The sequence below is a fragment of the Corythoichthys intestinalis genome, chromosome 21 (assembly GCF_030265065.1).
Source record: "Corythoichthys intestinalis isolate RoL2023-P3 chromosome 21, ASM3026506v1, whole genome shotgun sequence".
Taxonomy (NCBI): Eukaryota; Metazoa; Chordata; class Actinopteri; order Syngnathiformes; family Syngnathidae; genus Corythoichthys; species Corythoichthys intestinalis.
In genome coordinates, this window is record NC_080415.1 from 38,918,642 (window position 1) to 38,940,976 (window position 22,335).

At 40.7% G+C, this 22,335-nt stretch overlaps 3 protein-coding genes across 3 annotated transcripts; 2 read left to right on the forward strand and 1 right to left on the reverse strand.

Annotated features, from left to right (window-relative positions):
• Window positions 1–1,790: 1,790 nt before the first annotated feature.
• Window positions 1,791–3,055, forward strand: LOC130909644 (uncharacterized). Its single transcript, XM_057826371.1, has 3 exons — window positions 1,791–1,884; window positions 1,960–2,028; window positions 2,186–3,055. The coding sequence occupies exons 1-3, from the start codon at window positions 1,830–1,832 to the stop codon at window positions 2,773–2,775; spliced, it is 714 nt and encodes a 237-aa protein (XP_057682354.1). The 5' UTR covers window positions 1,791–1,829; the 3' UTR covers window positions 2,776–3,055.
• Window positions 3,048–7,915, forward strand: LOC130909645 (sex-determining region Y protein-like). The gene is made up of 3 exons (XM_057826372.1): window positions 3,048–3,292; window positions 4,545–4,589; window positions 7,064–7,915. Exon 3 carries the CDS (start codon window positions 7,309–7,311, stop codon window positions 7,741–7,743), a length of 435 nt encoding a protein of 144 aa, XP_057682355.1. The 5' UTR covers window positions 3,048–3,292; window positions 4,545–4,589; window positions 7,064–7,308; the 3' UTR covers window positions 7,744–7,915.
• A 3,654-nt stretch (window positions 7,916–11,569) lies between these two features.
• On the reverse strand, window positions 11,570–21,881 carry fdxr (ferredoxin reductase). The gene is made up of 12 exons (XM_057825210.1): window positions 21,520–21,881; window positions 21,337–21,425; window positions 20,743–20,838; window positions 19,546–19,668; window positions 19,355–19,468; window positions 19,166–19,267; window positions 18,032–18,139; window positions 16,773–16,857; window positions 16,232–16,431; window positions 15,992–16,163; window positions 15,582–15,755; window positions 11,570–12,035 (listed from the first exon to the last, which is right to left on the reverse strand). Exons 1-12 carry the CDS (start codon window positions 21,590–21,592, stop codon window positions 11,905–11,907), a joined length of 1,467 nt encoding a protein of 488 aa, XP_057681193.1. The 5' UTR covers window positions 21,593–21,881; the 3' UTR covers window positions 11,570–11,904.
• Window positions 21,882–22,335: the final 454 nt, after the last annotated feature.

Genomic DNA, 22,335 nt, shown 5'->3' on the forward strand with positions numbered 1-22,335 from the left:
TGCCAATAATTACGGAGGGCACATTATTACGAGCTATTCAGATAACTAGAGCATAAAGAACATGCTAACAAGGTTACCAAACCGTCAGTGTCACTCCAAAACATTAACATGTGAAATATGTGTTAAAAATTTCACACATAAGTCGCTCCAGAGTATGTCGCACCCCCAGCCAAACTATGAAAAAAAAACGACCTATACTCCGAAAAATACGGTACTAATGATGTTGTGCTGATACATCACCAAAATGTTGGCATTGGTGTGTACTAAAATATATTTACAGTAGGGTAACATAGGGCATTAAGCTCCATGGGACATGAAGTCCCAACTACTATAACATTATACCAGGGATGTCACTTTTTGGTTCGCGAGCTACATTCATGGCAATAGTCAAAATGGATTGGACGTCCACCACCGTCAATGGCACTGAAATATGATCATTCAACAGCTAGTTCTCCAAGTTTAAGTCAATTTGATTTCAATTGTTGCTGATGGAAGCCAAAGTGTTCATTTTAAGTCACTTCTATGTAATTTTAGGTTACTTGTGGATAATTTCCTTGAATTTTAGGGCATTTCTGGGCCATATGCTGTTTACTAGTCATTGCATGTTGATTTTGCTGCATTTTCAGAGAACCTTCTGTTGATTTGGTGTCCGTTTCTGTCGATTTTAGGGCATTTGGAATTTTGGGGTCACTTGTTACCTCATTGGCTGCCATTGACGCTAGACTTCCAATCCAGTTTTGAGTGGGAGCAGGCAAATGAGTTCAGTGGAGTATGCACTTGATCACACAAATCCAAAATATCTGGTTTTACGATGCCAATTTCAAAATAAAAGCATGCGAGTCTGTGCAGTCTGCAATGTGCCGGTCAGGCAGAACGCAGTAGGCCGGATTGGCCCCCCTTGCGGGCCACTTCTAGCCTGTGGGCTGTACGTTTGACAACTTTCCCCTCTATGCTGTTGAATCTAGGGAGAGTAAGCCGCTTCATATCATAAGTAGGGCTGTCAAAATTATGGCGTTAACGGGCGGTAATTAATTTTTAAAATTAATCACGTTGAAATATTTGACGCAATTAACACACATGCCCCGCTCAAACATTAAAAGGACAGCACAGTGAAATGTGTACTTGTTGTGTTTTTCAGAGTTTTGTCGCCCTCTGCTGGCGCTTGGGTGCGACCGATTTTATAGGCTTCAGCACCCATGAGCATTGGGTAAGTAATTATTGGCATCAATAATGGCGTGCTACTAGTTTATTTTTTGATTGAAAATTGTACAATTAAAACGAAAACATTAAGAGGGGTTTTAATATAAAATTTCTATTACTTGTACTAACATTTATCTTTTAAGAACTACAAGTCTTTCTATCCATGGATCGCTTTCACAGAATGTTAATAATGGTAATGCCATCTTGTTGATGTATTGTTTTAATAAACAAATACAGTACTTATGTACTGTATGTTGAATGTATATATCCATCTTGTGTCTCATCTTTCCATTCCAACAATAATTTACAGAAAAATATGGCATATTTTATAGCTGGTTTGAATTGCGATTAATTAATTTTTAAGCTGTAATTAACTCGATTAAAAAATTTAATCGTTTGACACCCCTAATCATAAGATTCCTGCCCAATCAAAGATTACATAGCTAGCTTTGTGACCTTGAACTGTTTCAGTTCAGCTAAATGCCCCCTGTTGTCCTAAATTTACGGCTGAACGTGGTCTTGCTACATGATGCTCATTAGATCCAATCAGCACCAGCTGTGGACACTCACCAGCTCACCTGATATAAAAGCTCACCTGGTCACTTCTTTTCACAAAGGTCACTGAAATCATGGCTGCTGTTTGGCTTCTGCTTGTTCTGGTGCATGCAGTCTTGATCAAAAGAGGTGAGGACTTGCAATTTCGAAGTCATTTCTATGTATATTTTTACATTCCCTAAATGTTTTTTTTTTTGTCTGTAGGCCTTTGTTTCCCAGCTGGTGCTACACAAGATGAATATAGAGTTTGGCCTAATAACGGCAGTGTACCAGGTGAGAACGCTTAACATCATTTGTTGGTGGTAAAACACTTTTTAACAAAACATGGCACAGTGGTTGGAAAGAACTACTCTGGATATCCTTGTTGGGATCAAAGTTGGACCTAATGTGGATTTTTTTTTTTTTTTTTTTTTTTTTTTTTTTTCCTAAGGTCAACTGGCAACAAATGCAGGCACCAGTCACCAGGGAGAGCAGACCTACAACATGAGTATGAGCCAGGTTCCTCAGAGTGCTGAGAGCGCTAACCCGAGCCATCGGAACACCGTGAGCCAGAGCCAACGGACTGCAGAGAATCTTAACCTGAGACATCAGAACCCAGTAAGCCAACAAAGTGCCCAGAATGTGAACCAGGTTTTCCAGAGTACTGAGAATGTGAGCCAGAGCCAACAGCATGACAAGACCGTTAATCCGAGCCATCAAAATGCCGTAAGCCAACATGTTAACACGAGCCATCAGAACAGTGTTAGTCAAACCCAACAGAGTGCAGACATTGACCTGAATCATCAGGACTCTGTGAGCCAGGTACCCCAGCGTTCCCAGAATGTTAACCTGAGCCAGAGCCAACAGAGTACCCAGATTGTTAACTCGAGTCGACATGTCAACGTGAGCCAGGTTCCTCAGAGTGCTGAGAGCGTTAACCAGAGCCAGAGTGCCCAGAATGTTAACCCGAACCCTCAGGACGCTGTGAACCAGGTTTCCCCAGAATGTAAACCAAAGCCAACAGAGTACCCAGAATATTAACCCGAGCCAACATGTCAACGTGAGCCATCAGAAGACTGTGAGCCAGGTTCCTCAGAGTGCTGAAGGCTTTAACCCGAACCATCAGGATGCTGTGAACCAGGTTCCCCAGAATGTTAACCAAAGCCATCAGAACACTGTGAGCCAGAGCCAAGAGGGTGCCAAGACTGTTAACCCGAGCAAACTTGTCAATGTGAGCAATCAGAACGCTGTGAGCCAAAGCCCTCAGAGTGCAAACGACGTTACCCTGAACCATCAGGAAGCTGTGAACCAGAATGTTAACCCAAGCAATCGGAACATTGTGAGCCAAAGCCAACAGCGTGTAGAGATGGTTAACCCAATCCATCAGAACACTGTGAACCAGAGCAATCAGAATACTGTGAAACAGGTTCTCCAGAGTGCTGAGAATGTCAACCAGAGCCCTCAGAACACTATCAAGATTCGCCTGAGTGGAGACATGAGCAAAAGCTACCAGGATGACAGAATGGAGGATTGGGACTCTGACGACGTTCCTTTGACTGTAATTATTTGAAGTCTTGATGGTAGCATGGCAAAGCATTAAACTATTTCATGTACAGCCCTTTTGTTTGACATTTTAATTTAATCCTTGGGTTCAAATGAAATGGGTGCATGTGTAAAACAAAACGTCTGTTTAAAGTAGAAGCTAGATTTAGATAGACTATATTGAGTCACTTTAGGAGTGGTGTGTCGTAAAGGATTGGCTGATGAAACTCAAGACCTCTTACAATGTGTTGTAAGCACTTTCAGGTCCTGCGTGTTCGCTTTCAATTCAGGTGAGACGGCTAGAGTGGAGGCAAGAGATCATTACTGCGCAGTTTTAATTTCAGAAATTTTTGGGTGCATTCAATGACAGAACAAAGCTGTGTAGAGAAATGCACACCGAACAGAGCTTGGAGTTGCTTATATGCTGTATTTAAAAGGAGGTGTGTCTGTTTAATTGATCATGCAAAATAGGTCATGAGCCTTACTGGTTGGCAGTTAAAAGTCCATGATTATGAGGCAAAACTATCAGCAGTTTCAGTGAAAAACTGGTCATGTTTGCAAGCATATCAGATTGCATTAGGCAAGATGTATACTGACTTCACATGTAAAACGAGTTGTATCTTGACAAAAATTGTTTTCTGAAAATACCTTAGGAGCAAAATTGGTCAATATCGGTTTTGAGATTCCAAGTGTCCTTCGCAAATTTTAGAAATCCAACTCCCGCGGCTGACGGAACGTACCAATTCAATAACATAGGGGCGTCCCAACAACTAGCGCAAATTTAGTACAAACAAATGGCACCCCTTCGGCTCCATTTTGCAGTAAATGGGGGATTGAGGCATTCATTTCGACTTTTCGAGTGATGACTTGACTCGCAGGCCCGCTTTTATTTCCAATACAAAAACTCCAACACACACTGTAAGTGAAATAGAACTTTGTAGTAGCCAAGAAGTCGTAAACTATCCAGAACGCATGTGTGTGTACTGCCATTGTGAATGCCTTGTATGGAGGAAAAGCACGAGCATGACAAATCTAGACCGAACTCATTTCAATGGCGTACCGCAACACGTCACTCGTTTTCCTCAATTTTCATGACGTTAGCTATTGTGACTTATTAATGTCCCGTCCCCAGCAAAAAGTGTGAATGCAGGTTATGCTGTTATATGGTCCCTACCAATGTTGCGATCAAACCTACGCCCTTGACTATACCTGAGCACATTTTTCTTCAAACCTCACTCATTGTTTGTATGTGGTGCTTTGTTTTCCAGCTGGTGCTACTACACTAGATGACTCCAATGCTGGTTTTAAAAAAGGTAAAAATGTTATTAGTAGGGCTGTCAAAATTATCGCGTTAACGGGCGGTAATTTTTAAAATTATGTTGAAATATTTGACGCAATTAACGCACATGCCCCGCTCAAACAGATTAAAATGACAGCAGTGTAATGTCCGCTTGTTATTTGTTTTTTGTTGTTTGGCGCCCTCTGCTGGCACTTGGGTCCAAATGATTTTATGGGTTTGGGGAGTGAGAACAATGGCGGGTGAGCTAGTTTATTTTTTGATTAAAAAGGTTAACAAATTTTGATAAAACAAAAACATTAAGAGGTATAAAATTTCTATAACTTGTACTAACATTTATCTTTTAAGAAGTACAAGTCTTTCTATCCATGGATCGCTTTAACAGAATTAATAATGGTAATGCCATCTTGTTGATTTATTGTTATAATAAACAAATACAATAGTTATGTACCGTATGTTGAATGTATACGGTATATCCATCTTGTCTCATCTTTCCATTCCAACAATAATTTACAGAAAAATATGGCATATTTTATAGATGGTTTGAATTGTGATTAATTCATTTTTAAGCTGTAATTAACTCGATTAAAATTTTTAATCATTTGACAGCCCTAGACAAAATACAAAACACGTAGTTACTCCTTCATAAGTCCAATGGTCCCACAGTTGTCGGACTTGTTTTGACCTATCTCCGCCGTGAACTTTTAGAAACCCAAAAAGGCTCACATGCCTCTTCCTGGTGCAGCAACAGAAACCTGCAGCACATTTGGCTGGCGTGATGCGAAAAATAAACGAATTAATACGCAAAATCAGCTTAATGAAAATGACAGCAGTGTAATGTCCGCTTGTTACTTGTTTTTTGTTGTTTGGCCCCCCTCTGCTGGCGCTTGGGTCCAAATGATTTTATGGGTTTGGGGAGTGAGCATGGTGTAATTATTGACATCAACAATGGCGGGCGAGCTGGTTTATTTTTTGATTGAAAATGTTACAAATTTTAATAAAACTGAAAGATTAAGAGGGGTTTTAATATAAAATTTCTATAACTTGTACTAACATTTATCTTTTAAGAACTACAAGTTTTTCTATCCATGGATCGCTTTAAGAGAATGTTAATAATAATGTTAATGCCATCTTGTTGATTTATTGTTCTAATAAACAAATACAGTACTTATGTATTATATGGGGTGGTGTGGCTCAGTGGTAGAGTAGTTGTCCCCCAACCCAGAGGTTGTGGGTTCGATTCTTCGCCCTGATGAACTCGCCTAAGTATCCTTGAGCAAGATACTGAACCCCATGTTGCTCCTGGTGCTGCGTCACCAGTAGGTGAATAGTGAGATAGTGTAAAGCGCTTTGAGCGCCTTGAAAGGTGGAAAAGCGCTATATAAGTATAACACCGTTTACTGTATGTTGAATGTATATATCCGTCCTATCTATCTTTTCATTCCAACAATAATTTACAGAAAAATATGGAAATATGGCATATTTTAGAGATGGTTTGAATTGCGATCACCGTAATTTCTGGACTATAAGGCGCACCTGACTATAAGCCACCAGCCACCAAATTTGACATGAAAACGGCATTTGTTCATAGATAAGCCGCACTGGACTATAAGCCGCAGTTGTCCTCATTGTAGTATGGGATATTTACACCAAAAGATATTAACTGCTAACACTTCATTTGACAATGGCACCGTAAAACTGTCATGAGACCAAATAACCCATCATTAAGCTTTGAACCAATTGGCTGCAAAGCCTTATTGTCACTAAAAGCTTCATTTGGCCATCACTGCTTCCTTGGGGTAGACAGTCAACCTCTGCTGCCACCTGCTCTCAACACTGTTGTCATCCAACATTCCTCCTAGCATGCATGGCGGCGCTACAGATGTAAATAACAGTCATGTTCTGTGCTAATTATTTCTTCAGTTACTGTTCCAGTTGTTTCATTAATTGCTAGTTATGGTACTTGGTAACATTTTCTTGGATAGTGGTGCCATAATACTGTCATAAGACAGTCATATTTATTACATGACACAGTCATAAGCATTAATGAATGCTTATAATAGATGTCAGTTAGTGTCATCCAGCAAATTATCTCACTTTTGAATGGATGTAAAAGATCTGAGCTGGACATAAATGGATTTAGTGACATAATATGCCACATGAGACATATTGACATCTGTCATAAGCATTCAGTAATGCCCATGATAGTGACATGTCATAATTATGATGTTCTTATGACAGTCTTATGGTGCTGCTGTCAAATAAAATGTTACCTATTCACCCAAATAAATCAACAAATAAGCCACACTGGACTACTAGCCGCAGGATTCAAAATGAGGGTAACAAGTAGCGGTTTATAGTCCGAAAATTAGGGTAATTACTTTTTAAGCTGTAATTAACTCAATTGAAAAAATTAATCGTTTGACAGCCCTAGTTATTAGGGAATTAAATTTCTGTTTTGGATGTTAAGATTTGTTTTGTTTGTTTCAGATGTGTCCCCTGTTGGTGATTCCGTCAAGAAGGCTTTTCAAATTCTCCAGTCTTTGGATTTTGTGTTGAAGCAACAGGCTAAAGACGGCGAGGATATTTTTTTTTAAAAAAATGAGTTTATGTACATATTTTGCATGACACTTTGAGCGTTGCAGGCATAGATTTAAATTTGGATGGAAATCCTAACTTTAGTCCCCTCTGATTTTTGAGAGCAAACCAAATGGAAATGTCTCTATAAAGCCAACATGCAACCGAAGAAGTCGACGACTACAGCCTTAGTCGATGGTGTACTCCAAAAGGGCTTCAACAAGGGCGAGGACCAGCACGGCGACGACCACCACCAGCACCACCACGACGACGATCACCAGCAAAGTCGCAGCGTAAGCGCCGAGGGTCAGCACGACGACCACCCACAGCAGAGCCGCAATGTGAGCGCCGAGGGCCAGCAGCGCTACGACGAAGACCACCAGCAGGGACGCGGCTTGAGCGGAAAGGGCCAACAGCAGCAGCACGACGCCCACCAGCAGAGCCGCAACGTAAGCGCCGAGGTCCAGCAGCGCCTCCACAACCATCAGAGCCGCAACGCGAGCGCCGAGGGCCAGCGGCGCCACGACGATCACATGAGCGAGGGCGGTGACAACGACCGATCGGCAAGGCTTCTTCAGCAAGGTTCGCGATGACGATGATGACGACGAGCGGCAGCAAAGCTCCATCAGCAAGGGCCGCGATGACGATGATGAGACGACGACCATCAGCAGAGCTCCAATAATATGACGACCACCAGCAGAGCTACAACGTGAGCAGCAAGGGCCAGCAGGACGGCAACAGCTGGGACTTGACCGAGGGTGCGATGACAATAAATGTTTGAAAAATGTGCAATTATCACAATGGCTGTGTTCTAAACAGTGGCGGACTTGGCAATTTTGGGGCCTAAGGCGAACATATCCAGGGGCCCTCCTCAAAAAGGCAGTGGCGCCACCAGGGGGTGGCCAGGGGCGGCCACGGCCACCCCTATAAATTGGTTGGCCACCCTGCTTGCCAGTACACAGTTAGATTGTTGTAGGATCAGTTATGCATTTCATCCCAAATGAATGCATTTTGTTTTGTTAAATGTAGGGCTGTCAATTTTATCGCGTTAACTGGCGGTAATTTTTTTGGATTAATCACGTCAAAAAATATTTATTGCAATTAACGCATTCGCGGTACAACTCATTCACGCATTGCCGCAAACAGCCTACAACGGCGCCGTTTTACTTACTGTCGTGCTCAAAAATTTACATACATACACTTGTGAAGAACATAATGTCATGGCTCTCTTGAGTTTCCAGTTATTTCTACAACTCTGATTTTTCTCCGATAGAGTGATTGGAACAGATACTTCTTTGTCACAAAAAACATTCATGAAGTTTGGTTCTTTTATGACTTTATTATGGGTTAACAGAAAAAGTGATCAAATCTGCTGGGTCAAAAATATACATACATGGATCTGAAAAAGCGAATCATTGACTTGAACAAGTCAGGAAAGTCACTTGGAGCCATTTCAAAGCAGCTGCAGGTCCCAAGAGCAACAGTGCAAACAATTGTAAGTATAAAGTGCATGGCACTGTTTTGTCACTGCCACGATCAGGAAGAAGACGAAAGCTATCACCTGCTGCTGAGAGAAAATTGGTCAGGAGGGTGAAGATTCAACCGAGAATCACCAAAAAGCAGACCTGCCAAGAATTAGAAGCTGCTGGAACACAGGTGTCAGTGTCCACAGTCAAGCGTGTTTTGCATCTCCATGGACTGAGAGGCTGCCGTGCAAGAAGGAAGCCCTTGCTCCAAAAGCGGCACCTTAAGGCTCGACTGAAGTTTGCTGCTGATCACATGGACAAAGATAAGACCTTCTGGAGGAAAGTTCTGTGGTCAGACGAAACAAAAATCGAGCTGTTTGGCCACAATGCCCAGCAATATGTTTGGAGGAGAAAAGGTGAGGCCTTTAACCCCAAGTACACCATGCCTACCGTCAAGCACGGTGGTGGTAGTATTATGCTGTGGGGCTGTTTTGCTGCCAATGGAACTGGTGCTTTACAGAGAGTAAATGGGATCATGAAGAAGGAGGATTACCTTCAAATTCTTCAAGATAACCTAACGTCATCAGCCCAAAGATTGGGTCTTGGGCGCAGTTGGGTGTTCCAACAGGACAATGACCCCAAACACACATCAAAAGTGGTAATGGAATGGCTAAATCAGGCTAGAATGAAGGTTTTCGAATGGCCTTCCCAAAGTCCCATTGAGAACTTGTGGACAATGCTGAAGAAACAAGTCCATGTCAGAAAGCCATCAAATTTAACTGAACTGCACCAATTCTGTCAAGAGGAGTGGTCAAAGATTCAACCAGAAGCTTGCCAGAAGCTTGTGGATGGCTACCAAAAGCGCCTAATTGAAGTGAAAATGGCCAAGGGACAAGTTACCAAATATTAGCGCAGCTGTATGTATATTTTTGACCAGGCAGATTTGATCACTTTTTTCTGTTCACCCATAATAAAGTCATAAAAGAAGCAAACTTCATGAATGTTTTTTGTGACAAAGAAGTATCTGTTCCAATCATTCTATCAGAGAAAAATCTGAGTTGTAGAAATAACTGGAAACTCAAGACATTATGTTCTTCACATGTGTATGTAAACTTTTGACCATAACTGTATATACTGAGATGAGAGGCAGTGTCAAGTGAGTGGAGTAGATACAAGCATTCATGCTTTTAATTGGCAAAAGCTTTATCATCTCTCCCACAGCTACTATAAATATTGTGGAAAGCGACGTGGGGAAGAATGACAGGAGTTGATCTTTTTCTCAACAACCTGTAGTGTACCCAACGCAGAGAAGATATAGCATTTGCAGCCACCACACACAGTCATGGTTGCACCACTTCCCATCATGCATTTGGGCAGAACAGTTAAGTCGCTACAGTATCATTTATTGAAAGCTCAACAAATACACTAGATGGCAATATTTAGTTACAACCATTCTCTGTAAACCCTAGAGATGGTTGTGCGTGAAAATCCCAGTAGATCAGCAGTTTCTGAAACACTCAGACCAGCCCTTCTGGCACCAACAACCATGCCACGTTTAAAGTCACTCAAATCACCTTTCTTCCCCATACTGATGCTCTGTTTGAACTTTAGGAGATTGTCTTAAACCATGTCTACATGCATAAATGCACTGAGTTGCCGCCATGTGATTGGCTGATTAGAAATTAAGTGTTCACGAGCAGTTGGACAGGTGTACCTAATAAAGTGACCAGTGAGTTATATTGTAAGTTAATCTATTTTTTTTCAATATAAAAAATGGGACATGTTATGCAGAGGTGTTCTTAGAATAATAAAAGTTTTAAAGTAGGGCTGCCAAAATTAACGCGTTAACGCGCGGTAATTAATTTTTAAAATTAATCACGCTAAAATATTTGACGCAATTAACGCACATGTCCCGCTCAGACAGCATTCTGCCTTTAGGTAAGTTTTACAGCAAGGGTTTTTGTGCTGTCTAACAGCGAACTCTTGTGGTCGCTTTGCGACATGGTTTGTTTTCTTACCAGTTCAATATGGCTGCACGACGTCTCTGTTGTGCTTATATTATCCTTGGACAAGATTTGTCCGTAAGTATGGTTGTTGTAAAGAATGTACATATTATGTTAATAAGCGAAATGTTATATTTTTTGTATGAGACGCTTTTTGTTTATGTTTAGTTAACCTGTATAGCGTGCTAAGCTAACGTTTTTGCTAATGCAATGCTTGTGTACTTTTTTTTGTAGTTTCACTACGGTCTAAAAAGGACAGTGGTTTGAGGCCATTTTATTAATAAATCAGAAGTCTGATTATTAAGGCGTCGTTCACTAGCTGTCTAGCTTTGGAAAAAGTAGACGCTTCGGAGTGAGGACAGCATAGACAGATTTAAATGACAGTAGAGTGAAATGCCCACTACAGTCCTTATGTACCATATGTTGAATGTATATATCCATCTTGTGTCTTATCTTTCCATTCCAACAATTTATTTTACAGAATATATATATAATTCACAGAAAAATATGGCATATTTTATAGATGGTTTGAATTGCGATTAATTGCGATTAATTAATTTTTAAGCTGTAATGAACTCTATTAAAAATTTTAATCGTTTGACAGCCCTATTTTAAAGACAAATGATACTATTTACAGTGGCGGCAGAGAGTTGGGTGGGTGAAACGTTTACATCTTCCGGGGGGGCTAACAAAAAACTGAGAAGCACTGCAATAAAGGGAGCTCTCATCCAACGCAATGAATGCCAGACTGATAAAGGGAAATGGTCAAGATGTTAGAACTCAATAACATCAAAATACATTAATAAATGCGGTCAGATTTGTGTGTTGTGCGAGTTGGTAAAAGGAAATTGATGTTGAAAACAACAACAGTAGATGTTCAATCCATTCTAACTGGGAGGGGCAGGAAATGATTCTTTGATTGCTATACAAAACATACAAAAACTGATGACTTGTGCATTGAACATACTTTATTGTATTGCAGTGAATTAAACTTATTATTTCATGTTTGTTTACAGACCTTTTATATAGATTAAAATTGATTACAAAAAAATAATGGTTAAAAAAAATTTAATGCATGATGGTCATCCTGTTTTCTGTCTGATGTGACAATAGTCATACAGTACACCCATGGTCAAATGTGTTGAGACACGTTCTCATCCGACTGAAAGGTGAAGGGTCTTTTGACTGAAATTGTTCATGATGATCGTGCCCATGCCACATGGAGCAGTGACCTACTGTTAGCAGTCTTTCTCTTGGTTTTTCATCTCTAAACTGTTTATGGTGATCAGGCCCATGCCACTTGGAGCATTGCTTCTACAGTCAGCAGTTTTTCTCTTGGTTTTCCTATGGACTCGCCCCTCCTTGTTTCCAAATGGTCAATCTTTTCCCAATCCGAGAAGGTCACCGGGATTACTCCTGTTGACCAACAGAACAATGCCCTTTAGATAAATTGATGAATGCTTCACACAATGAATACATAGAGCTTTTACAAGGTGTCATTTTCACATTGACACTCTAATCTGGCAGAAAAATTCACCTTTCTACTTGTAAGGGCATAGACTTCATAATGTATTGACGGGTCAGATCGGTTGTGCACTCTGCCTCGCATTCAAGTAGGGGGCCGCCCACATCAAGAGGAGCTATTCACAAACACACACACGCACGCACGATCTAACGCCGGATTTCTGTTGAAAAAGTACTAAAGCTGTACCGCATACAAACAGGAAGGTTTGTCTCAGGAGTGATTTGTTCGAGGATTCAAGGTAATTATATTTTTCAGACCATGCATGCATTTTAAAACATTGTGAAAAAAAATACTGGGAGAAATTAGCCGCTACTGCATTGGCTTCATTGTTTGCAATATTTAAGTAAAATAAATGCTAACTGCACTTTTTTTTTGTTTGTTGCTTTTAACAAAGAATCATGAGTGTTTTACGTCGATATCTTTAAAGAATTCGGGGATTTGAGCATTTATTCACAGGAATTTTCACCGGAAAACCTCAGTTTACATTAGGCAATATTTAAAGTTTTGGAAAATAGGCTCCCAGCGGATCGGCCCCATTTCCCGTGTCATGTCAATAGGTTATGAAGTTTATGGCCCATGATAGTGTGATGTCATAATTATGACCGTCTTATGACGCCACTGTCAAATAAAGTGTTACCGAATACCATAACTAGCAATTAATGAAACCACTGGAACAGTTACTGAAGAAATAATTAACATAAAATATGAATTTTGATAGTTATTTACACATGTAGCACTGCAATGCATGCTAGGAGGCATGTGTTACCTATCAACCCAAATAAATCAACAAATAAGCCGTACTGGACCATGATTAAAAATAAAGGGAAAAAAGAGCGGCTTATAGACCCTACTCACATGACCACGCCTCCGCGCCATATTGTCCGTCTAATCGTCGTGTTGATGCATCACCACTACGTAAATTCCTCCTATTATGGCGTGTTTTTCTGCTCGTTAACATTAATAATCATAATGGTGAAGGCGTGTGTGGCGGTTGGTTGCAATAACAGAAGATAGACGGAGAGACTTGAAGTTCTACCGTATTCCGAGAGACCCGGAGAGGAGAGCGAGATGGACTGCTGCAATTCGACGAGAAAACTGGGCTCCAAACGATTACCACGGATTATGTAGTAGTCATTTTATATCTGGTAAGATGCATTTAATATATATTTAGAGGGTTTTGGGCTGACAACCACAATTAAGATCATTGCGAGACTAATCGCCGACAACATACACTTTCAAATTCAAGATGCTTATTTCTTCCACCATCATTACATTTTAAATAATATTTAGCTGGTACCAAGTGAAAGAAGCTGGCCTCGTCTACGGATCATCAGTTAAACAGGTGTGTCCAAACCTTTTGCAAAGGGAGGCCAGCTTTGGTGTGGTAAAAATGCAGGGGGCTACCTTGGCTCATTTACATAGAACAATATATTTAAACAAATTTTAGCAAGCCCTTCTGTGTGTCACATTTGCTTTATTATTTTTTTAAATTCATAATTTCAACAGTCTCGTCTTTGTGGCTTTCTCTTTCGACACTCGGACTCTTGCGAAATACTGCTGCTGTGAAAAAATAAACTAGCTTCAAGTTGCTATAATTTCTCGCTGCGTATCTTCCCTGTAATGTTGTCGTACATGTCAGCGTGTCTTGTTTAGTAATATTGCGTCACATCGAACTCTTTGAAAACAGCGACTGTCTCTTTGCAAATGAGGCAGACACAGTTGTTGCGTGTTTTATAGAAGAAATAGTCCAATATCCACCTATCCTTGAAGTGTCGGCCATCGCAGTCAACTTTTTTTTTTTTTTTTTTTTTGATTGTCGCCATTTTAGAAATCACACAGGGTAATGTTGCTTAGAGTGCTGCTCTTAAAGTTTTTCAAACTTTCGTGAGAATAGGCTGATTTTGTGTGGACAAGCTGGTTGTAGATATCAGGGTAGCAGATGTCAGGCAGAGAGAGCGAAGACAGCGGGTCGAAAAATATCGATTTAGGCATCAAATATGGATCTGGCGAATGGATAGACTGAAGCTTTTCCACATAACGCCTTTTATGCAACGCATCCAATGAGTTTACAGCATCTGAAAGCACCGGGGCTTCCATGAATTGCTCTATAAACTGAACGACTAATTGAAACCATTGAGAATAGGGCTAAACAGAGACGGACAATATGGCGGCAGGATACAGCGACACGTCATTCTGTGACGTTGGTGAGTAGGGTCTATAGTCTGAAAATGACAGTAACTGGGAGGGGCCTTCATTCGCCCTGCCCGTCAAAATGGATCGGACGTCTAGCAAGTGATCCATAAATGCCCCAAAATTAATAGTTAGTGACACTAGAGCCTAGTTCGGGCCTAAAAAATCCAGCCCGACCCGACACGGCCCGCTGGTATTGAGGCCCGACCCGGCCCGAGCTCGATCACTTAACTAGATTTGCAGGCCCGAGCCCGAAAAACCCGATTTTTTTTTTTTTTTTTTTTTTTTTTGAGTGACGCGGAAAAAACGCAGCAGCAGCAATTTATTTTCATTTCTTCGAGTTGGCAGAAAAAAAACGCAAATTTTCTTAATGTTTAAATAATCTACATATTTTTTTGAGAATTATCAAAGCATTCACACAACGAAATAACGCTGGGAAAGTTGGTTAAACATATTTCTGAGTGTGTGGGATATTGTTCTCACATGGACGCGCCTCTCTGACAAGGAGAGGGAACAGGAGAGGGGGGCGCCTCGGCCGTGCGCGAACGGTAGAGGGGGAGGACAAGAAGGAAAAGCGGCCGGCGCCACGGCATTCGTGCACACGCACAAGCAAAAGCGCAATACAGAGAGACTGCTCTCCATTTTTTTTTTTTTTTTTTTTGAGTGACGCGGAAAAAACGCAGCAGCAGCAATTTATTTTCATTTCTTCGAGTTGGCAGAAAAAAACGCAAGTTTTCTTAATGTTTAAATAATCTACATATTTTTTTGAGAATTATCAAAGCATTCACACAACGAAATAACGCTGGGAAAGTTTGTTAAACATATTTCTGAGTGTGTGGGATATTGTTCTCACATGGACGCGCTTCTCTGACAAGGAGAGGGAACAGGAGAGGGGGGCGCCTCGGCCGTGCGCAAACGGTAGAGAGGGAGGACAAGAAGGATAAGCGGCCGGCGCCACGGCGTTCGTGCACACGCACAAGCAAAAGCGCAATACAGAGTGCTTGCTCTCCATTTTTTTTTTTTTTTTTAAATAATTTATTAGTCCGGCATGGCGGCCCGACCCGACCTGACCCGAACGTGAATGCTTAAATTGTGGGCCCGACCCGACATCGGGTTCGGGTTCGAGCACAAAATCTAACCTCTAAGTGACACGTGGCGGAGCAAATTTCGACCAAAATAGCATTTTCTAGTGCGCCAGTATTTAATGAATGCATTCTAAGTTTAACATCAGTCCAGCAGAAATGTACCTCTCTTCTCAAGTAGAGTTGTGATATTTTGTGCCCCAGATTTAGCGGCCGATGTGTCCAAAATTCCTGAATCCAAGTCTTCCATCAAGGATTTTGCAGTGTCAAAACTATTATTCATAGTGGTGGCGATCACACCAGTTGGGCCCGTCTTGAGCCAGCCGCTACAGTACAAACCTGAAAAGGAACAATGTTGTTGAGTATTTACTATTAGGGACGTCTCTCAGCAATACAATAAAATTTACACTGGTGGAGTGAATTCCACATTTTATGGAAACAAACAAAGTGTTTTTAGAAATAATAATAGAATAGAAATAATGCTTAACTCAGTCAACAAGTGATTGGCTTGGGGAGATCCGTATTATTTATTGCCTGATTGTTAGTGTTTTTTTTTTTTTTTTTTAAACTTGTACCTGGAGCTTGTTGAACCCGTCCCATTTGGTTGGGAACTATGGCTTTGTCGGGGTCAAATGGCACCGCTGGGTCAATGTGGAGGCTCTTGTAGCCGATACTGCTAATGACAAGGCCACAGGTCACATCCTCTAACTCGTCAGTGAGCACCGCACGAGCAGCCTCACCTGAACCCTGGTTTCGTTCGGACAAAAAATTAAAACGTGACATGTTCATTTCGCGATCGAGGTGGTAAAATTCACCTCCAGTTTGTTGACTGCCAGTCGGATGGCTTCTATCCCCGTTCCGTCAGAATTGGGCAGGACCCGGACGGGACTTCGGAAGAATCGAAGTCCCCAACTGCGCGAGCATTTGGCTCTTCGTTCTCCTTCCTCCTCCGTCGGAAGCTCGACGGCGGTTTTTAGCATTAGCTCTGTGAGACGTTTTCTCGGTCTTGGCAAATCTGAAACAGCAACACACTTTCAAAACCTGAAAATAATAATGAAAAATACATGCTATTGACAAGGATATCTATCCAAATCATCTTTCAGTGCCACTGACGGCGCTAGACGTCCAATTCGTTTTCACCGGGACATTTGTTCATTCGCTCCCTTCTCAGTGAATTGGACATCTGGCACTGTCAATGGCCACCGACGAGTTAAAGAAGTGACCTGAAAACGAATACGAAGTGACCGAAAATCTACAAAAACTCTGGCAAAAAATTGCATTTTCAACTTAATGAATGAAGCCAACGAGCGTTCATCAAAATGTAGCAGGTTACAAATATTTCCATGATTTCCTGACCTGATAGGGCCTCCGAGACACCCACAAAATCTTTTTGCAGCATCTCCGGTCTGGTGCCTGGTAGCTTCACCATTTCTCGAAGCTCCTACATTTCATAACAATACAGTATTATTAGAGCCCGAGCACCACCAGGCGCGAGGCCCTATTGGAATGCAAATGTTTATTATTATTTCTTCATTGCAAATGAAAATGGCCAATTTGAAGGCCTGAACATGCTGGAAAAACCCCTTGAATTTTTAATATAGGCCTCTCCATTTAAGTTTTTTCAACGTAGAGCGATGAAATTTGGGGAGTCGATACCTTGTGCAAAATTGCTCCAAAAAGTCTCTTGCCCCATATTCCAAACCCAACGGGAAATTTTGGATTGTATGTTTAAAAACACGCAATTTTAGTCGAAAAACAGCGTGCACGTTTGAGATCATTGTGCTTAGGCAGTTAGTCGGATCCTCCTCAAAATTGGTGAGACTGTTCATGAGACATGAGATGTTAAGTTATCAAAATGGTAAGATTTCATTCACGGGCCCGACCTGGGCGAGGTACCAAAGTTGGGCAATTTTTTGGATTAGGGTTTGGGGTTAGGGCTTCTTCATGGCAAATGAATATGGCCAATTTGAAAGCCAGAATTTTTAAAATAGGACTCTCCATTTAGGTTTTTTCAACATAGAGTGATGAAATTTGCGGAGTCCATACGTTGTGCAAAATTGCTCCAAAAAGTCTCTTGCACCGATATTTCAAACCCAACAGGAAATTGGGTATTTTGGATTTATCGTTAAAAAACATGCAATTTTAGTCGAAAAACAGGTGCACTTTTGAGACCATTGTTCCTAGGCAGTTAGTTGGATCCTCCTCAAAATTGGTAAGACTGTTCATGAGATGTATGACATGTTAAGTTATCAAAATGGTGAGTTTTCATTCACGGGCCTGTCCTGGGCGGGGTACCAAAGTCGGGCGTTCTTTGGGGTTTAGGGTTAGAGCTTCTAAATGGCAAATGAATATAGCCAATTTGAAGGCCTGAATATGCTCGAAAACTCACCAAATTTTGCACATACATACGGACAGCGCTGAAATTTGGGGAGTCGATACGTTGGGCGAGGGCCCATTCAGTCCTGCTTGCAGGGCTAGGTATAATTGATCTTTGAAGTTTGTGAGTTTCGTTGACACCTTGCATGATGTCAGAATTTTTATGCATACCAGTTGTTTGTTCATTTTGAAGCAAAATCATAATATTGTTATGATTTATCATTTGTTAACTCACACACCTTAATTGTGCACGCAACCTGCATGGGTCCTCTCCTGCCGACAATAAGCACCCTGCAGACCTTGCTCTCCATTAACGCTTCCAGGGCTGACTGAGTGATGTCGGTTTTCTGCAGAGAACCACAATCAATTTTCCAAAACTGTTTTTTTAAGGCAGCGATTAGAACTCTAATTATAGTACTGTATTTTCTGGACCATGAGTCGTGCTTTTTTGTTTATCAATTTCAAATACTTTCATAGGGTCAAAATATCCATTTAGGGATTAGTCTGAAAATGTTATTTAACACTGGCCAAGCATGGAGTTAACATTACCCACAGCCAGCCACTAGAGGGCATGCTTGCTTTGTGATTAATACGCGTCAAGAAAGCGTGAGCCTGAGAACACATTTACTGTAGTATGAGAAAGTATCTGAACCTTTTGGAATTTCTCACATTTCTGCATAAAATCACCATCAAATGGGTCTAACCTGGGTTGGGTCAAAATCACACAGATGTCTCATTAAAATGTTTACTGAGATGGTTCACTTACTTATTTTTCCCCCTTCTGTCATTGTTTGCATATGAGCCTCATTAAAATATAACCTATAAATGTTTGGGTGGTTTTAGTTCAAGCAGACACTGTTTTTTCATCTGTGTGATTTTTACAAAGATCATATCACATTTGATGGTGATTTTATGCATAAATGTGAGGAATTCCAAAAGGTTCAGATACTTTTTCATACCACTGTATATAATGTATATAGATTACAGGTAGTCCCTGGGCTACGAAAGAGTTCCATTCCTAGGCTTGCAATGTAACCCGAATTTCTGCGTAAGTCGGAACTAACCCTTTAAGTACCCTTGAAACCTCAAAATAACTGTCCAAAAACATGTATTATACATCATATAAATAAGAAAGTTATATATATATACTGTAAGGTACGTTGTGTTAAATGCCATTATATTCAATGACTAATCAGTACTAGGAGCCAAAAAATAGTATCGGTGCAACACTAAAACAATCCCTTTATCTGAAAAAGGTGGCGAAATCTTTAGCGTACTGATCGGGTGCTCATCACAGGGCAATCGAGTCTCTTTATGAGACCGAATGTGTGCATTCATATCTACACATATCATCAACTCCGCTACGGTGATACCTTTAAAATGTCAATCGGGGACAGTAATATTCTGGCGACGTCCAAAGCCACATTGCCTTGTCCCAGAATGACTGCAGTTTCACAACTCAGGTCGGGGCTCAGCTGAATCAGAGAAAAAAATAGTTTACCCACTAGATTTTGGGATGAACAGGAAAAAGGAGAAAACATACGCTTCATAAAGTCACGTACCTCCCGACAGCTTGGCAATCCATTGTACCAGCCCACAAAGTCTTTGGCAGAATACACCCCTGTTAGGTCTTCTCCAGGGATCCCCATCCTCCGGTTTCCCTCCGCCCCATAACTCTATGACAAAGAACAACATCATTTTTAAGGAAAAACAAATCTATTTGCAAAGATAGGTTTGAACATAAGCTTTTTACCAGTATTACTGCATGGTACGCTTGCCGCAGCTCTTGAACGCTCACGTCTTTCCCGACGTTTACGTTTCCGTAAAAACGACAGCGTGCATGTTTAGCTGTCTGCGTAAACGAGTTGATGACATTCTGAGGAAGGACGAGGGAGGGTGGAAAAGTGAGAGACCACAAGAAACAACAGTGGTATTTGCTATGTGGCAAAATGGATTTGCCATGTGGCATTTTTTTTTGCAATGTTGCATTTTTTTTGCCATGTGGCATTTTTTGCCATGTGGCATTTTTTTTTTTACATGTGGCAAAATTGATTTTGCCATGTGGCATTTTTATTCGCCATGTGGCAAAATTGATTTTTCCATGTGGCATTTTTTTTTCGCCATGTGGCAAAATTGATTTTACCATGTGGCATTTTTTTTAGTATGTGCCATTTTTGGGGGGGTGTAAGGCATTTTTCAGGCCATGCACGTCCATGCCATTGACGGCTATGCACGTCCAAATTTTCCATTCATTTCAATCACAGCCACACATGTTGTTCTGCCATTTAATATGACTGGAAAATTTGGACGTCCATGGCCGTCAATGGAAAGGACGTGCATGGCCTGCAAAAATGCCATATACCCCCCCAAAAATACCACATACCAAAAAAAAAAAAAAAAAAAATACACGTGTCAAAATTAATTTTGCCACTTGGCAAAATCAATTTTGCTACCTGGGAATGAAAATGCCACATGGCAAAAAAAATGCCACACGGCAAAATCCATTTTGCCACGTGGCAAAAAAATGCCACATGGCAAAATCAAATTTACCACATACCAGAAAAAAATGCGCCATTCAAAAATCTATTTTGCCACATGGGAAACAAAAAAATGCCACGTGGCAAAAAAATTCCACATGACAAAATCCAATTTACCACATAGCAAAAAAAAAAAAAAAAGCCACATCACATAGCAAAAAAAAAAATGCCACATGCTAAAATCAATTTTGCCAAATGGCAAAAAAGATGCCACATGGCAAAAAAAAAAAAAAAAAAAAAAGCCATGTGGCAAATACCACTTTTCGTTTTCGGCCGTGGTGGAGAGATAGTCTTAAAATTTTTGTGACATAAATCTGGATTAAAAAGCTTTATTATTAATTAAAAATCTTGATGATGATGGAGCACTTTGGTTGGAAATCATGTCAAAGTCTCTTGGGTCAATAAAGGTTCACCTTCACTTCAGGATGATCAGGAGCAACCCCAAACCTAACAAGGCCAAAAGGGACAGGCAGTCGCTCGTAAATGTCCACCTCAACATCTTGACGTGCCTGAGAGAGTAATGAAAGACCATTATATAGTAGAGGTCGACCGATATATCGGCCGGCTGACATATCAAGCCAATATATGGACTTTTTTCCCCAACGCGTGTTGATTAAAAAAGAAAATGAGTCGATAAAAAATATTTTGATCTGGCATCTGTGTGGGCAACTATTGCCTTTATAACCTCTGTGCTTAAAAAAATGTATATCAGCCTCAAACATCGGCTTTGGATATCAGCAATCGGATGAACTTTTTTTTTTTTTTTAGATATCGGTAGTTGCATCGTGATTGGAAAATCCCATATTGATAAACCTCTGTGTTATGCAGTGTAATTCAAAATGTGTTTACGCTGACCAATTTCTCCTTTTATATGTGAATTATCGGCGGGAATCTCGCGATACCATACAATTTACGATACAAGGCCCACAATAACGATTATCTCACGATATCGTATCGTATCGTATCACATCCCTATAAGTATACGTGGTGTATTTTTGTTTATTTACCTTGATCAAGTGCTGTGCTGTGTAGAAGCCTGCTGGCCCACTACCAACAACACACACTTTTGTACTGCATGATGAAAATGATGTCCCTCCTACATGAAATAGAAATAAATGCTTTTGACAGATGAATCAAGTTGGCTCCTGCTAATCATAAAGCTAATAAGTGTTAGGATAAAAGTGACTAACCTGGTTGACTTGTCCGTTTACTCCTCCAAGTCCACAAAGTGCCACCGGTAAACAGTCTTTTAAAGCCTCGCATTTTGTAATTCCTGCCTCACGATAAACGATTTGCTTGAATGAAAGTTGTGTTTGTTTGGTCGGCAGTTCCTGACAGCGGCTGCCCGCCTCAGGCTCTGCTTGACGGACGATGGGAGCAAAAGCCAAGGTAGAAAAACAAAATGTTCTCTTGGCCAGTTTCCGCCGCCACACTTGGTAACCGATGCCGAAATGACATAGCAACACGACGTTTCGGAACACTCATTAACTTAAGTCAGGTTATGAAAACCACATCAACTTATCTCTTTGTGTACCACCAAAATATGACCCATAAACAAATATCAGCGACAATGGTTCCCACCTCATAGGATTCCATAAAAATGAGCTAGCTAGCTAAAATTATTGCTCGTAAAGAGCTGGCGAATTTTAGGTCACTGCACATACATTTTGGGTCACGTATGCCACACTTGTTAATATTGTGGTAGATATGACGCAAAACGTGCATGCCATCGGCTAAAAATCGCCAGGTATTTATCATAAAGACCAGGCAAATTTTAGCTAGCTAGCTGGCTAATTTTAGCTACGTATCCTCATAAACTCTATGGGGGTTAAAATTTTAATTAAAAAAGAAAAAACAAAAATAGCTACGCTGAGTTTGTACAGTATGGAGGACCAGTCGGAGTGCAAAAAGCAAATAAATATACATGAAATAAATATTTCAAAGTTTCATTAAAATGCCTCTATTTCAATATTTAATTATTTATTAATTTCAATATTTATGCATTT